General features: G+C 46.7%; 2 protein-coding genes across 2 annotated transcripts; both read left to right on the top strand.

Moving 5' to 3' along the window:
• Nucleotides 1–781: 781 nt before the first annotated feature.
• On the top strand, nucleotides 782–4,869 carry LOC123123434 (serine/threonine/tyrosine-protein kinase HT1). The gene is made up of 6 exons (XM_044543936.1): nucleotides 782–1,567; nucleotides 2,300–2,432; nucleotides 2,560–2,755; nucleotides 3,262–3,386; nucleotides 3,622–3,780; nucleotides 4,278–4,869. The coding sequence occupies exons 1-6, from the start codon at nucleotides 1,239–1,241 to the stop codon at nucleotides 4,590–4,592; spliced, it is 1,257 nt and encodes a 418-aa protein (XP_044399871.1). The 5' UTR covers nucleotides 782–1,238; the 3' UTR covers nucleotides 4,593–4,869.
• A 502-nt stretch (nucleotides 4,870–5,371) lies between these two features.
• LOC123123433 (transcription elongation factor TFIIS) lies at nucleotides 5,372–15,183 on the top strand. Its single transcript, XM_044543935.1, has 7 exons — nucleotides 5,372–5,705; nucleotides 5,930–6,179; nucleotides 6,487–6,568; nucleotides 7,346–7,403; nucleotides 7,571–7,653; nucleotides 11,484–11,687; nucleotides 13,943–15,183. The coding sequence occupies exons 1-7, from the start codon at nucleotides 5,447–5,449 to the stop codon at nucleotides 14,933–14,935; spliced, it is 1,929 nt and encodes a 642-aa protein (XP_044399870.1). The 5' UTR covers nucleotides 5,372–5,446; the 3' UTR covers nucleotides 14,936–15,183.
• The last annotated feature ends 431 nt before the right edge of the window (nucleotides 15,184–15,614 follow it).

Raw genomic sequence — 15,614 nt, 5'->3', positions numbered from 1 at the left:
TAATAATCGACGAATATATCACATAAGATAAATGGTGAATTTTGATCAATCTAGACGTAAATGCATCGTCGAGACTCAACAAAACACATCACATGAGCAACACATATAAAATACGTCAACATTCGAAGAATAGATCGCACACGTCAGGTGGTGGATTTGGATTGATCCACATATAAATACATCGTCGTTGCTCAATTAATACATACCACATAAGCAGATGTACAAAATAAATCACCACCACTCCATAAATATATCACACACGTCAAATGGCGAATTTCGACCGATCTATGTGTAAATGCATCACCGTTACTCTGCACATACATATTGCGTAAGCAAATATTCGGCCGATCCACACGCAAATGCATCACCGTTACTCGACAGATACATATCACACAAGCAAACATACAAAACACACTGCCATTGCTCGACGGATATATCACATTCCTCAAACGGCAAATCTCGTCCAATCTACACACAAAATGCATCGCCATTACTAGACAGATACAACACACAACAATCAACACAAGAAAGCCAATAACCAGGAGATTTGGATCTCAAGTCCCATGGAAAAGAAGATCTTTTGATCAATGGTGGGGGCTGGATGGAGGAGGACCATGGTGGAGGCCTTGTGAGAGAGGGAAGAGATATTTTGGCCGGGCCATGGGGGCGGGCGCATCCCGTGGGTACGCGCACGGGGGGACGCATGGCATTTCGCCCACCAACTTCCACCCCCGCTTTATACCCCGCGCCTATAAAGTTTCTGCCCACTGCGGCTCTGCTCACCCCGACGATACCTTCCCCTCCCCTTCCTTCCTTTCCTTTCCCCCGCACCACCGCCGCGACGGCGACCCCCCAGCCGCACGCCGAAGCGAACCCCTCCGCCCCGACCGCGTCCGTCTAGGGCTAGGGTTTCCGCCTCCTCTCCGCCCCCGGCCATCCCCACGCGGCGCGCCCGTCCACGCCGCGGCCCCGCGGATTCCTCCCCCACTTTTCAGCTCAAAATCGTCGCTTTTCCGCTCGGTTCTTGGGCACGAATCGGCCATTGATTTCCTCCGGTTATCCGAGGTTTCCCCCTGATTTCTCGGGGCACGACTGGGGCTTTCCGAGGTGATTGGTGCTTTGTCCGCCGCGGGTTCGGGTGTTGCCGCTGAAGGCCTGGCCGATTTTTCCATGAGCGCGGGCCGCGCGAGCTGCCGGGGCCCCGGTCGTCGGGGCGCGCGCGCGGGGTGCTCGTGTTAATGCATCGGCTGACCTGCGGCTGCAAGTTCGCCGACCCCGACACGGTCGTCCCCTCCGCGGCGGCGGCGTCGCATCGCGTGCGGCCGGACACCATGAGCTGCGGCAGCGACGGGTGCAGGGACGGCGGCAGCGGCGGCGGCAGCGAGGGGTTCGGGCGGTCGCGGCCGAGCAAGGTCGCGGCCGACGACTCGGTGGAGCCCGCGCGGTGCTCGGACGCCACCTCGCCGCCGGGGTCCTGGATTGACAGGAAGCTGCTGGTCGATCCCAAGATGCTGTTCGTCGGATCCAAGATTGGGGAGGGCGCCCACGGGAAGGTCTACAAGGGGAAGTGAGTGGATCAACTTTTATGACAATAACCCGTGCATAGTGTTTCATACACATGTTTCAGCCGAAGGTCGGCAGTACTTGCATCAACTGCCCCAGATTTGAATTTATGTTCCTCAGCTTTAGTACTAGCAGATGTCCAGTCCAAACTAATGGGTGTTAATTGCAAAAAGTCCAGGAGTTATGTATCAACGAAGTAGAGGGTAAGAGTTGGTATGATTTTAATTTGTCCATCTCCAACTGTGCCTGAATGTACAAGGTGTACTTACGTACAGACACAACAATCGCCAAAATTGCATAATATGCTTGAGAGCCGCTTTAGGGTTCTCATTGAATCGACGGCGGTAATACCTCCAATGATCTGATTTATTTTGTGCTTAATTTAGATATGCCAGCATGTTGTAGATATCTGCTATTCCTGCTATGGTCAAGGATTCTGAAATTTGTTTTAGTTTGGGTCTTGTTCTAATACTTGCAAAGAGTTGATTCTCAAATTTATTTATGTTTAAATGTACACCATGGGTGTATATTAACAAATAAAACCATTTTCTTCTGCTGCTAATTGTTGATGTTCTCACAAGTTGAGCTGTCAGCCTGACATTCTTGTCCCCCCAAGGAGAAACCCATGCTGTTTAATTATATTCTATATTGTGGTTTTGTTTTGTCCATGTGGATACTCTTACTCTTGCTGGCTTGCATCAGTAATTAACTAGTTTGTATGTCTGTTTTCAAATAGGTATGGTGATCAGATTGTAGCCATAAAAGTTCTCAACAGTGGCAGTACCCCCGAAGAAAAAGTAACACTTGAAGATCGCTTCATCCGAGAAGTAAATATGATGTGTAAAGTGAAACATGATAATCTTGTCAAGGTACATCCTTGCCTGAACGGCAACATTACTGTGCCTAATCCAATTTTAGAATAGCCATTGCTAACTACTCCTAAATCATTAATTTTCTTGTGGCCTTCTTCTCACAAAAAATTCCGCACTTCTACAGTTCATTGGAGCCTGCAAGGAACCATTGATGGTGATTGTGAGTGAGCTGCTACCAGGGATGTCGCTGAAAAATTACTTGAACAGCATCCGGCCCAGCCAACTAGATATCCATACTGCATTAGGCTATGCACTCAACATAGCTCGTGCAATGGAATGTTTACATGCCAATGGAATAATACACAGAGACCTGAAACCTGGTATGTGTGCTTGGACTGTTTGACTTTTCCTGTTGCATCGCCATTTTTTCCTTTACGTGCATAGTAAGTTGCATTTCTGTTGGTGTAACCAATACCGGGTGGCATATTTACCAAGACTTTTTGGAAGATGACAAACATGGGTGCACAATATACACTTTAAAGTTCAAAGCTAAGAAATTGTATCAGGCATATATTTCTGTGTCAAAGGCAAGAGCATGTGCATTGAAAGAGAAGCATCTTGGCCGGTTAATCATTTAAAATTTTCAGTAAGATGTTTCTGCATCTGATTCTTGAATGTTCCTGTCTCCATATCCATGGTATCCACTTTATTCCCGTTCATGTTTCTTCCACAATATGTTTCTTTCGCCCTCTCAGTCTTACCCTTCTTTTTTACTTGCTATACCTTCTAGGTTCTTCCAGTAGTTGTTTTGTTCCTTTCTGTCAAAGCTGTTCAGCCACTCTCTTTATGCTTTTACAGTGTTCTAATAAATGTTTTGTGTGTGCAGATAATTTGTTGCTTACTGCAAACCGTAAGAAGCTGAAGCTTACTGATTTTGGACTTGCACGAGAGGAAACTGTGACTGAAATGATGACGGCTGAAACTGGGACATACCGATGGATGGCCCCAGAGGTTGTAAATCTGCACTAGCTAGTCAACATTAATAAATTATTATGAACTGAAGCCAGAACAAAATCAGAGTTGATGCTTGAAATTATACTTCTATTTGTATGCCCACTTGATAATTTCTTGGCTGTTGTTTCTAGAGTTCACTGATTTCGGGACCTTCTATACAAAGAGAAATCAGATGCTCTTGCACTGATCTCCGTGATTCCAAAACCTGATTCGTTGTCTTATGCTTTTGCAGTTATACAGCACTGTCACACTTCAACGTGGCGAAAAAAAGCACTACACAAATAAGGTGGATGTTTACAGCTTTGGCATCGTCCTCTGGGAGTTGCTGACCAATAAAATGCCATTCGAAGGCATGTCGAATCTACAAGCTGCATATGCTGCTGCTTTTAAAGTAAGTATATGAGACTATCATTTTGTGGCGGAATGATACCACTTTCTATAATGTTGTCTTGCAATTATAAAATCCTGCGACTCTCAATGAGTTACAACTCTCCTGTTTCACTTTGCAAATCTTGTCCATACTGGCAGGCCATTAGTAATGTCTCTTTAGTCTTTACTGGACAAAACTGTTACTACTGCTAAAGTAGAAGTACTGTATGTTTTGAAGCCTTGGCTAAAAAAATCGCTTGGCTACCTGAAGAATGAATGATAGCAAAATTGTGAGACAAATTGTCCACACATTTGTGGGAAGAAGGCAACACATTAGTTCTGTATTTTTTACACTGTTATTTTCTAAGAAACATATGTTAGCAACAACAAACGAACTGGTCATAGTTTATTTTCAAAGAATGTTTGAGCATAAACTTCTTTTCTGATGACTGTTTTTGACATTAGTTTCTATTGGAATCCACTAATCTTACCCATATTTTCTCTTGTTTACGATGGCAGCAAGTACGCCCAGCTTTCCCTGAGGACACCCCCCAGGAGCTCGCGTCCATCGTGCAGTCATGCTGGGTCGAGGACCCCGCGATGCGTCCCAGCTTCAGCCAGATCATCCGCATGCTGGACGCCTTCCTCCTGACGATCCCTCCACCACCCCCTTCGGAGGCAGACGAGGACACGGCGGAGTCGGAAGACACAGCGTCGTCGCTGAGCAGCAAGAGCTCCTCGGTCTCCTCCATCGTTTCCCGCGCGACAAGCAAGCTCTCGGTCGTCCGCCATCTGTTTGCCTCGAAGAAGGGAGGCAGCAATGGGAAGGCATGATCCGCGTCCGCGGGTCATGCCCCTGAGACGTTTTTCCTTGGTGCTGTAAAGGTGTTAGCCTAGGTTAATGATGATACAGTGGTGGGGATGATGATACAAGAAGAGGGATCTTGTTTAGCCTAGGGTTTAGTTTGCTTGTTTTGTGTTTTGATGATACAGACGAAAAAAGATGAAATGCAACTTGTGCAAGCTATGTGATGTATAGCTGGCGGCTGCTCTACCATAAACTTTTGTATGCTGCCATTGAGCAATCCAATCCCCTCTTGTTTTCACTGCAGTGTTTAGCCCTTTGCCAATCCTGTGATCCAAACAGACTTGATAGGGGTTTACCTCAATGGATCTTAGAGATGGTTACTGATCACTGACTCTTGAGCTAACATTTTAACGATTACATTGTTGGGATTTTCGAAGTTGACAAAAAACCTATCTACCAATTTCTAGGGTGACCAAGTTACTCACAATTTCTTCCCTAAACAGAAAGTTACCCGCAATCTGTAAATTTTGCAGTAGTTGATATTTGTTGGATAAACGAATAGATGCCCATGAATTGTAACACTGACGTAACACTTCATGAAAATTTGACAGACAAATGTTAACGATAATTTAGTTAAAAACTCTCAATTTTTTTGAAGCATTTTCGAACCTTATACAATACAAAGATGTCCTACCTCCAGCTATTTCAAATTAGTAGCGTCTTTTACAAATTCTGTGTGAAATTATTTCAGCATTTGAAAACCAGCACAGGTGAGGTGATGCTACCACTCTACCAGCACACGGCGTACTGCAGTCCCGGTCGGCAAACCTTCTCCCCACCCCCACCCCCCGCCCCGCCGCGGGAGCGCTCCGCGGCCGCCATGGCGTCTCCTCCGGGCCCGGGGTCTGCCAACCGCGCGCTCTCCTCCTCATCGAGGGGGCCGCTCTCGCCCTTCCCCGGCGGCGCGGGCCCGTTCCTCCGGCATCAACCTCCTCCCGGCGGCGACTCCGATGGCGGCGCCTCCATGGACGAGTTCGACGAAGATGACGAGGACGAGGACGAGGAAGAGGATGATGGGGAGGATCAGGACGCCGAGCTGGCGGCCCGCAGCTCGCAGCAGCGACGCGCCTCCTCTCCAGGTGAGTCAACCCAAGGGTTAGCTCCTGTAAAAATTACAGTACTATGCAGCTTCTAGTAGTACGAGGTGAGCTGAATTTGTGAGAAAATCTGAAGCTAAGATGGGTTCATATGAATATGATCTCCCTCTGAGCAGTAAAATATCTCCATTTAGGATTTTTGTGTTTGTATTTGATTTATCTGAATGAAGGTGATCACTGACACTGTTGCTTGCTGGTTCACGCAGCAGGAATCGGGCGGCCTGTGGTGAATGGGGAGAATGGAACGAGGCAAATCCAGGAGGGGCAGCAATGGCAGCTGTACAGCTGTGGAACCGAGCAGCACGGTCGCAGTTCATCTAGAGGGGACGAAGAGCCTGGTTCTGTTCCCAGGGAGATGAGGGTGGAGGATGGATATGGAGTCATTGGGAGGAGAGAGGGAGGCCCTGCGTCTAGCTACTGGGACCTGCTCAGAGCGCACCTGTCCGACCCGTTGACGTGAGTAGCTTCTGCAGATGACTGTTATTCTCCTGAGAATTTAGTTTTTGTTTTTGTAAGTATTTAGTTACCTATTTCATCTGCTTTGTTGACTGTATATAAGCTTCCAATATTGATAGTGTACATGCTTTCAAGCATCTCGTCTACCCGCTTTGTTTTGTAGGCTTTTGGTAGTTTCACATTAATTCATAGGGAAGAAAAAAGGTCACTAAATTTGTGGTACCCAAATATCATGCCGGTTAGCGGTACTGGGGAAAAGAGGATTCCAATATCTCATCCATTTATCTTACTGTGTCTGAATTTGTAGAGGCATTCTCATGGACGACGCGATGATTCTGTCATGTGGGCATTCTTATGGAAGTAGTGGGATGCAGCATATCTACAGAATGGTTTGTCCAATGATCCTTACTGTGTAATAGTTTTTCAAACTTTCTCCTTAGTTTGTTATACAGTATAGTTTGCAGTTAGATATCCTGTATCCTCCTGCTTGTTGCTACATGTCTTCATTTTAGTGTTAGGATTGCCTTTAATCATAGCTCCTTCTTTTTGAAATACTAATCATAGTGACTTGATGTGCTTTTGAAGCACAGTGTTTTCCTTTTACAAATGTCTTACTGTTCTTGAAATAATAGGACTGCACTCTACTGTCGGGGCCTCCCCAATCCCCGTCCACCAACAATTTTTGGTGAAAACATATGCGGATGTGCATTCAATAGAATGAAAGTCTCCAACCGCATCTTCTCCATTTATGTATTGTTACTCATGTCTTACTGTTCTAGAATAATTGGAGTGCACTCTACTGCCGGAGCCTCCCCGTTCCCCAACTATTTTTCGGTGAAAAGATATACAGATGTGCACTCAATAGAATAAAAGTAGAGGTACTTCTTAGTTATCATAAATATAGTTCTCCAGCTGCATTTTTTTTTTCCATTCATAGATTGTGTTGTCCAAACAGAAACTAGAGGTATTTCATAGTTATCCATTTGCTGTGTCAGCATGGGTAACCACATTAGGGAAGCTTTGATTTTCTAGGTAGGTAGAACATTAATTTGAGACAATCCTGGAAAGTGGTCAACGTGATATTGCAAGGCTACTAAAAGAGGGATTTTGTGAAGCTTCAAGTGCATGTGAAAGTAACAGAGAATTGTTTTTGTCCTGCTATGCAGAAAGCTTGTGGTAAATGTGGTCAGCCAATTACCGAGGACTCCATTCGACCAAACCTGGGTATGGACTTAAAACTGCCAGGCTATTTCGCCACAATTTCTGAGGTTTACTTTCAGCTATCTCACAGAAATCGGTGCATGTCATATAAACCGGGTTTCTTTGCTTCCTTCCTGTCCTGTTTTTACCAAGATCTCTAATGGTTCCCTTTTTGCTCGCCATGTTTTCAGCTCTTGGCCTTGCAGTCCAGGCATTTAGACGCGAGGAAGAGTCGGCGAAAACACTGAAAAGAAGAAGAGATCGCATCGAACAGGTATGCACTTTTTTTTCAGCTTATATTACTCCAGTTCCGAACTTGGACAGGTGCGTGTGTTACATGGTGTTCTTAAATCTGTTCTCTCTGTAAAATGAGGACAAATGTGGCAACGATGACCCGAATCCAGCCGAGGTTTCGAGAGGCAAAGGCGTCCAGTATCCTTTCGCTGTCTTCGACCGAGTGATAATCAAGGTAGGCATCTCTCTCTCTCTCTCTCTCTCTCTCTCTCTCTCTCTCTCTCTCTGCCAAGCATATACACTTTTGTTCTTCTCCAGTCTTTCCCTATTCTCGATGATGACCAGAACAAACTTCCATCAGGGAAACAAGAGGACCCCGGAGCGGTTCGTGGGGCGCGTGGCGGTGGTGACAGCACAGTGCTTGAATGGATGGTAGTACCTTTAATTCGTTCACCCAGTCATCTTCCAAAACTAAGCGTGACACTTACCGGTGTTGAGCAGGTATGTGGTGAAGACCCTGGACAACGCGGAGAGCGTGAAGCTGCAGTACCGCTCCCTGGCGAAGTTCGTGGACGGCGGCAGCGGTGAGCCTCCCGCCGTGGTCTCCAACAGTTCCCAGAACACAAGCTGGTTGTGACTTGGAAGGTACAAAAGCAGATCATGCTGAGTACAAGCAGTTGCTGATATGTAGAAGCTGCATCATGGTGTTTTAGATCAGATCAGAATCAGACCTCCAGGGCCCGCATCTTTTGCTGTTTCCAGGAGGAGACAAACAGTAGAGTGAGGAACATTATCCTTTTTTGGTAGCCAATCACAGTGTCAATCTTTATGGTGCTCCTCTTTCCTTTCTCTTTTTGTAGCAGCAACTAGGTACCATGTGGTGTCAGTCAGTGTCCTTGTGATGTGAGGCTTTGTAGAATACTAGTACCATTCCAGTACACTCTTATCCAGGTTGTGCTGTGATTGGGCCAGAGGCATAAATAAGGAAACACAACATCAAAGGGGGAGAAGCAGTCATCATGGTGCCACCAAAGGGCAACCACCAACAGAAAAGTTTGGTGAAACAAGCATTCAGGATAAATGGTTCTTTTTTAAGTAAGAACAACATTGTCTTAATAAAAAGCGCCGTTTATTGGGAAACAACAACATTGTCATATGTTGTTAAGATATGCTTTGTTTTAGCCTTTTAGGGCGTGCGTGGGTGGGTACTCCCGCGTGGCGCGCCTCTTTTGATCTTGTCGGCGTGCCTTCTCACCGACTTCTTCACCGCCGGTCCTCCCCTTGCTTTTTTTTTGTGGTGGTCCTATATGCCTCGCTTGTCACCCATGCTTCATTCGATTCCTTCTACCGTAGCTTTGGGCCGCGACTCGCCGCACAATCAGCCAGCTCTCGGTGCCACCGAAGGGGCCTAGATAAGGAAATACAACATCAAAGGAGGAAGCAAGCATGATGCAATCAAAGGGCACAACCAATACAAGGGAGTTTTGCTGAAACAAGCATTCAACATTAATGGTTCCTTTTTAAGTAAGAACAACACCGTCTCAATAAAAGCGTCATTTACACTTGGGTTTCAAATGGGGAAGCAATCATGGTGCCACCAAAGAGTAACCAACAACAGAGGAGTTTGGTGAAACAAGCATTCATCATAAATGGTTCTTTTTCAAGTAAGAACAACATTGTCTTAATAAAAGCACCATTTATCGAAAAACTACAACATTGTCGTATATGTTGTTCAGACATGCTTCATTTTAGAGTGCACATGGGTGGTTACTGCCGCGCGACCCGCCTCTTTTGATCTTGTCGGTGTGCCTTCCTCTAGACTTCTTCACCGCCGGTCCTCCCCTAGCTTTTTTTTTCTTGGTGGTCCTATATACCTCGCTTGTCACCTCATGCCTTGTTCGATTCCTTCTACCATAGCTTCACTGGCCACGGTTCGCCGCATCGCTATCCCTTGGTGCCACAAAAGGGGCCTAGATAAGGAAACACAACATCAAAGGGGGAAGTATGCATGGTGCAACCAGAGGGCACAATCACAATACATGGAAGTTTGGCGAAACAAGCATTCAAGATAGACGGTTATTTTTCTTAAGTAACACACAATGTCGTATAATAAAAGCCCCATTTATCGGGGGAAAATAACATTGTTGTTTCTGTTTGTTCGGACGTGTTCTGTTTTAGGGCGCACATGGTAGTTCTGTATGGTACACCTCTTTTGATCTTGTCGGTGTGCATTCTCCCTGACTTCTTCACCGCTGGTCCTCCCCTTGCTCTTTCTTTTTTGCGGTGTGGTCCTATATGCCTCGCTTGTCCCCCATGTTTCATTCGATTCCTTCTACCACAGCTTTAGGCCGCACCATTAGCTAGCTCTCGGTGCCATCGAAGGAACCTAGAAAAGGAAACATGACATCAAGGGAGGAAGCAAGCATGTAGGCAACTGTTTTCATGTCGGCATTCTCTCGAAGCGGAGCCGAGTGCTTGTATGGAAGGACCGTCGTTCGCAGTACAGAGAAGTGACCTTCGAGTGGAGATAGAAATGGATCCAATCGTTGCTTTCAAGTTGATCCAGGCCAAGGAGGTTGATAGATGTCTACTCGCCGCTTATTATGGAGATTAGACACCTTATGTCTCTTCGTGATTCTTGTATTACTCATGTTAATCGTAGCCAAAATAAAGTTAGTGATAACATAGCCAAATTTGCTCGTGTAGAAGCCAGAACCATGACTTGGACTGGTTCGGGTCCTTCGGATGATACGGAGCTAGCTACGATTGATTGTATGAACTGCTTCAGTTGAGTTATACATTATTTCACTTGCAAAAAAAGGAGGAAGCAAGCATGGCGCAACCAATACACATTAGTTTTGATGAAGCAAACATTCATCATAAATTGATCATTTTAAGTAAGAACAACACCGTCTCAAGAAAAGCGCCATTTATTAAAAAGAACAACACAATATATGTCGTCTAGACATGCTTTGTTTTCCGAGCGCACGAGGATACTCCAGCGTGAGCCGCCTCTTTTGATCATGCCGGCATGCCTTCTCCCCGACTTCTTCACCGCCGGTCCTTCCCTCACTCTTTTCTTTCGGTGGTCCTATATACCTTGCTTTGCCGTCCATGCCTCATTCGATTCCTCCCACCTTGTCCTTCGTCCCCCCCCCCCCCCCCCCCCGATTACTCGATGGACGTCCCCATGTTAGTACCGTTCTCACACATACAAGTTATTTGCTCTTCAGTTCGCATGTCGACCGCCACCGTAGGCCATCCACCGCCCCCCTCCCCTCGACGATGCTACCGTACGCCATTTCACCATCGCCGGCACCCATCGTCGGATCGCCGCTCCCGCCACAGTCCAGCGTCGACGCAAACCCTTGGCCCCAGAATGCACACACCAACCCTAATCCGCTGCCCCGGGCCCGGGGTCAGGATCACCCCCTCCGGATCCAAGAGCAACATTTTTTTTTAAAGAATAATCCAAGAGCAAGGTGTTTAAATTGTCACCTCTAGTAGGAGTACAATGTAATCTGTGCAAAGGCAGGGTCAGACGCCGTCATAAATAAAGCCCAGCCATCACCTGCGAGGCAATCGGAAATGACACGCCGTCTGCAGACAGACAGGACGGGACGGATCCTGCCCCAGCAACAGCCGAACCCCCGGGCGCGCGCCACGTGCCGCCGGATCCACCGTCCGATCCGGCCGGCTCCAGAAGGATCTCATCCGCCTCCGAATCAACGGCGGCGGGCGGTATAAATCCCCGCGCTGCCCCCAAATCCAACCCTTTTTTCCTCCCCTCCTCCCGTCTCGCCTCCACGCCTCAGAGCCAGACACGCGAGAGGGTAGACCGCGGCGGCGAGGCGTCCTGCTCGCGCCTAGGGTTTTGATTCGATCCCCGCCGCCGCCGCCAGCCGGATGGCCATGGAGAGGGAGCTCATGGAGACCTTCGAGGCCGCCAAGAAGGCCGCCGACGCGGCCGCCGAGGAGGCCGACGGCTCCTCCCCGGAGGCCGAGCGCTGCCTCGACGCCCTGCGCCGCCTCCGCGAGTTCCGCGTCAACACCGACGTCCTCGTCTCCACGCAGGTGACCCGCCCCCTCCCCCCGCTCTTTCCCAATCCAGAAATTAAGGTATGCGTGGCCTCTCGTTGCGTTGGTTCCGGTAAAATCGAGGAGGAATTGCTGGTGCAATGCGCCTCATTGCGTTCAATTTGGGCTTTTTTTTCCTGGCTGGTTCGCGAGGAACTACCGTGTGCTTATGCGAGACACGCCGTTCTTCCCCTTTTTTAAAGGGTGACGGGGCTGCGAAAAAGCAATTGCGAATTAGATCTTGTGCGAGGGGGGGGGGGGGGGGGGGGGCAGGTTACACCTTTTCCTCTTTTTGTGCCTCGGATTGGGAGGTTTGTGGGTGATAAGGGCGCGCCCGGTGCCTGGATGTCTCACAGAGACGGTGGGTAGGGAGGCGGCTGGGATTTGTGGAATGCTGCGGATTACCGCAGATTGGCAGTTTCCATTCAGGACAAAGGCTGGGATTTGTGTTTTTTGATGCTTTTGCGGAGAGAATTAATATGTCTCGGTGATGGTTTGGTCTTTGCTGTGGGTCAGATTGATGCTACCTGCTAGTTTCATCTTAATTGGGATTCTGCATGAAGTGGTCTCCCAACCATCATCTTTCTTTGGCTCTCAACAATGCATAATCTCTTCCAATGGAAATAAACACTGTAAATTCATGAACCGGTACTGATTGAGAGTGTTTTGATCCGCCTATGATGACACAGTTTTACAATTTGGCTGGAGAACACGTCATAACTAGTTTATCTGTAACATGAAATCTATGTTTTGAATTTCACAAAATAGGAACAAAGACTATGAATTTGCAGTTGGCTCGTCTTGCACCAGCATGTAATTAATGTCTCTTACTATGAATTTCATGGGGTTTTCATGATTGTGCCCTATGTTCTGCTAGCAAGTCCTTTGTGTATATAACTTTGCCTTGATGAATGGACTGTATTTCTGCCAGTTCCCTAAAAAAATCTGCCGATCTTTGGTTCACATGTTTATGTGTAAAACTTGACTTGGTAAGTAAAGCGTGCAGAGCGTGAGCAGTTTAGATCAAAGAAATATTCTATATAATTTGGGCAAGTCATAACTTACAGGATCTTTAAGTTGTCGTATTCGACATGTCTTTCCATAAAAGTCACCTCCCTGAGTTACTGAACCAATAATTATTGTGCTCCTGTTTTGCCATTTTGTGTGATCTGAAGCTGTAATGATTTCTCAACTGTTAAGGTGCATACTTCCCGACAGTTAGTATGTCATATTGTGCCCCCGTTTTGCCATTTTGTGTATATCTGATCTGAAGCTGCAACGGTTTCTCGACCGTTAAGGTGCACACTTCCCGACAATTCGTATGTCATATTGTGCTCCCGTTTTGCCATTTTGTGTATATCTGATCTGAAGTTGATAAAGCCGTTTTTTTGGGCTTGCCTGCATATTGGCAAGTCAATTTTTGCCATCAAACCAAACAGCTCCGTAGTCTTTAAAGTTTACTTATAGTTTTAACACCTTAATGATTTATAAAACTAGGTAAGGTCCTCTGTAATTGGGATATGAGTTGTTTCCTTAGTGGACACCGACATAAGTGCCATGGGGAATTGAGCGTAACAAATAATAATTCTTGAACAGTTTCTATGAGTCTAGGCCTCGTAAAAGGGCTGCAGTGACAATTTCTTTCATGTCTGAGTTGTCTTTCAGTGACTGGGTTTCAATTTAGAAAGCTTCAAGTTTGCTAACCTATATACCAAAAGCATATCTAATTCCGTAAGGTGCTGATGTGTTTTGAGCATGAGTGGCAAGCACTAATATTCATGAGCAGAGTGATTCTGGTTTCGAGGGTCTGCATCTATTAGTTGCGCTGGGTTGGTGACAATTTCTTTCATGTCTGAGTTGCCTTTCAGTGACCGGGTTTCAATTTAGAAAGCTTTAAGTTTGCTAACCTATCTAGCAAAAGCATATCTAATTCCGTAAGGTGCAGATGTGTTTTGAGCATGAGTGGCAAACACTCAATATCGATGAGCAGAGTGATTCTGGTTTCGCGGGTCTGCATCTATTAGTTGTGCGCTGGGTTGGTGGTTTGTGAAACATCTTTTGTGAATTGCATTGCTAAGTAAAATATTGTCTTTTTACTGAAGCTTAGTTAATCAATTTAATATGTTGTTACTAAACATCCGCTTTCCCTCCTAAATGGTTATTGCTTATTTCATTCAGCTACTTCCCCCATGCAGTTGTTCTCATAGGGCTTTGAGAACTTGCAACTTACAGATTGTGTTTTGTTTTGTCAGGTTGGCAAACGTCTTCGGTACCTGACGAAGCACCCTAACTCAGACATACAGGCGGTGGCTGCAGACCTTTTTGGGTACTGGAAGAAGGTTGTTATTGAAGAGACAGGAAAGAAAAACGGCACACCAGCGAATGGAAAATCAGATAACTCTGCAGCTAAGGCTGAGAAACCTCAGCCCATGAAGATTGAAAAGAATTCTATGCCGGCAAAGGTGAAGGTTGAAAAGAATTCTACATCAGCAACTGTGAAGACTGAAAAGAGTTCCATGTCGGCAAGTGTGAAGATTGAGAAAAAAGATGGGAGTGTCAAGGTTGAGAAGACTGCGAATAATGATTCCAAAGTCCAGCATGTTAAGGTAGAGAAGGTTTCAAAGGAATCTAGCAGAACAACTGATACGAAGAAGCCATCGTCTGTTCCAAGTGGCCCCCCAAAGCTGACATCCCTTGTCAGATGCAACGATGCTGCTCGAGATAAATACAGGGAGCTTCTTGTTGACGCCTTCGTCAAGGTTTCCAAGGAAACTAGCGAGGATGACAGAGAGGAAATAAGAGATCTCCTGGACCAGGTAAATGCATGCGACCCATATAGAGTTGCTGTGACAGTGGAGTCGGCCTTGTTTGAGAGGATCGGGCGTTCCACCGGGACCCACAAGGTGAAATACAGGTCGATACTGTTCAACCTGAAGGCGGACAACAACCCTGACTTCCGGCGGAGGGTGCTGCTGGGCGAGGTGAGGCCCGGGAGCCTGGTGGACATGCCCGCAGACGAGATGGCCAGCGACGCTCGGAAGCTGGAGAACCAGCAGATCAAGGAGAAGGCCCTGTTTGACTGCGAGCGCGCGTCGGCGCCCAAGGCGTCGACGGACCAGTTCAAGTGCGGGCGTTGCGGGCAGCGCAAGACGACCTACTACCAGCTGCAGACCCGGAGTGCGGACGAGCCGATGACGACGTTCGTGACGTGCGTCAACTGCAACAACCACTGGAAGTTCTGCTGAGCGCCGGCGACTCTGCTGCAACTGCTAGCGTGTTTTTCCTGTTAGCGATGCCGTTTCAGTCTTGACAGGTAGGCTGGTCCGTTTTTTCATATGCTTAGGAGGAGACTGTTTTCTTGTGTTGTTTTTAATGTGGTTATTAAGAACCCTGATTTATTCAGATTGTGTACTAGTTGACCGCATAAATGTTGTTCGCTGGATGAACTGATGTTGCCTGATGTAAGTTTTATGAAAGAGATTGTTCTGTGTTAGTTATGTATATACACTCACATAGTGATACTGTGATAGTAATGAAGAAACAGGCTGTGTTGCTCTCATGGAGATGGGGACATGAGGGTATCGGAGCATGTTGAGTTGTTAGATTATACGGTGCTGTGGATGCTGGTGGGTCGCATAGTGAAGGACCGAAGGAGTTATTCTGGTGCATTTGGAATGCTTCAGCAGAAGTGGGTGCAATGGATGGATCTCTTCTCGAGCCTTATTTCTCCTATTTATATCTTCTTCTTCTACCTAATGCACCTTCCTCTCAACGTGCTGCCGGGGATGAGCTTTATATTTGGGCTTTGGGTTGGGTGAGGTTCATTGTCATATTTGCCAGATGGACTGAAACTCTGAAACCATATGTACAAGTCTGAAGTTCCTTGCCTCTTACAGTATCAGGATATATGTTCTCCTACCAAAG

Source organism: Triticum aestivum, chromosome 5D (genome assembly GCF_018294505.1).
Source record: "Triticum aestivum cultivar Chinese Spring chromosome 5D, IWGSC CS RefSeq v2.1, whole genome shotgun sequence".
Taxonomy (NCBI): Eukaryota; Viridiplantae; Streptophyta; class Magnoliopsida; order Poales; family Poaceae; genus Triticum; species Triticum aestivum.
Note: the sequence above shows the minus strand (reverse complement) of the source record. Positions and strands in the feature narration are given on the sequence as shown.

What these genes read in the sequence shown, in the direction of transcription:
- LOC123123434 (XM_044543936.1), top strand. Translation starts at nt 1,239, where the DNA reads ATGCATCGGCTGACCTGCGGCTGCAAGTTCGCCGACCCCGACACGGTC. An exon ending in GGGAAGGTCTACAAGGGGAA is followed by an intron (nt 1,568 to 2,299) that starts GTGAGTGGATCA and finishes GTTTTCAAATAG; the next exon opens with GTATGGTGATCAGATTGTAG. An exon ending in AACATGATAATCTTGTCAAG is followed by an intron (nt 2,433 to 2,559) that starts GTACATCCTTGC and finishes GCACTTCTACAG; the next exon opens with TTCATTGGAGCCTGCAAGGA.
- LOC123123433 (XM_044543935.1), top strand. Translation starts at nt 5,447, where the DNA reads ATGGCGTCTCCTCCGGGCCCGGGGTCTGCCAACCGCGCGCTCTCCTCC. An exon ending in GCGACGCGCCTCCTCTCCAG is followed by an intron (nt 5,706 to 5,929) that starts GTGAGTCAACCC and finishes TGGTTCACGCAG; the next exon opens with CAGGAATCGGGCGGCCTGTG. An exon ending in CACCTGTCCGACCCGTTGAC is followed by an intron (nt 6,180 to 6,486) that starts GTGAGTAGCTTC and finishes CTGAATTTGTAG; the next exon opens with AGGCATTCTCATGGACGACG.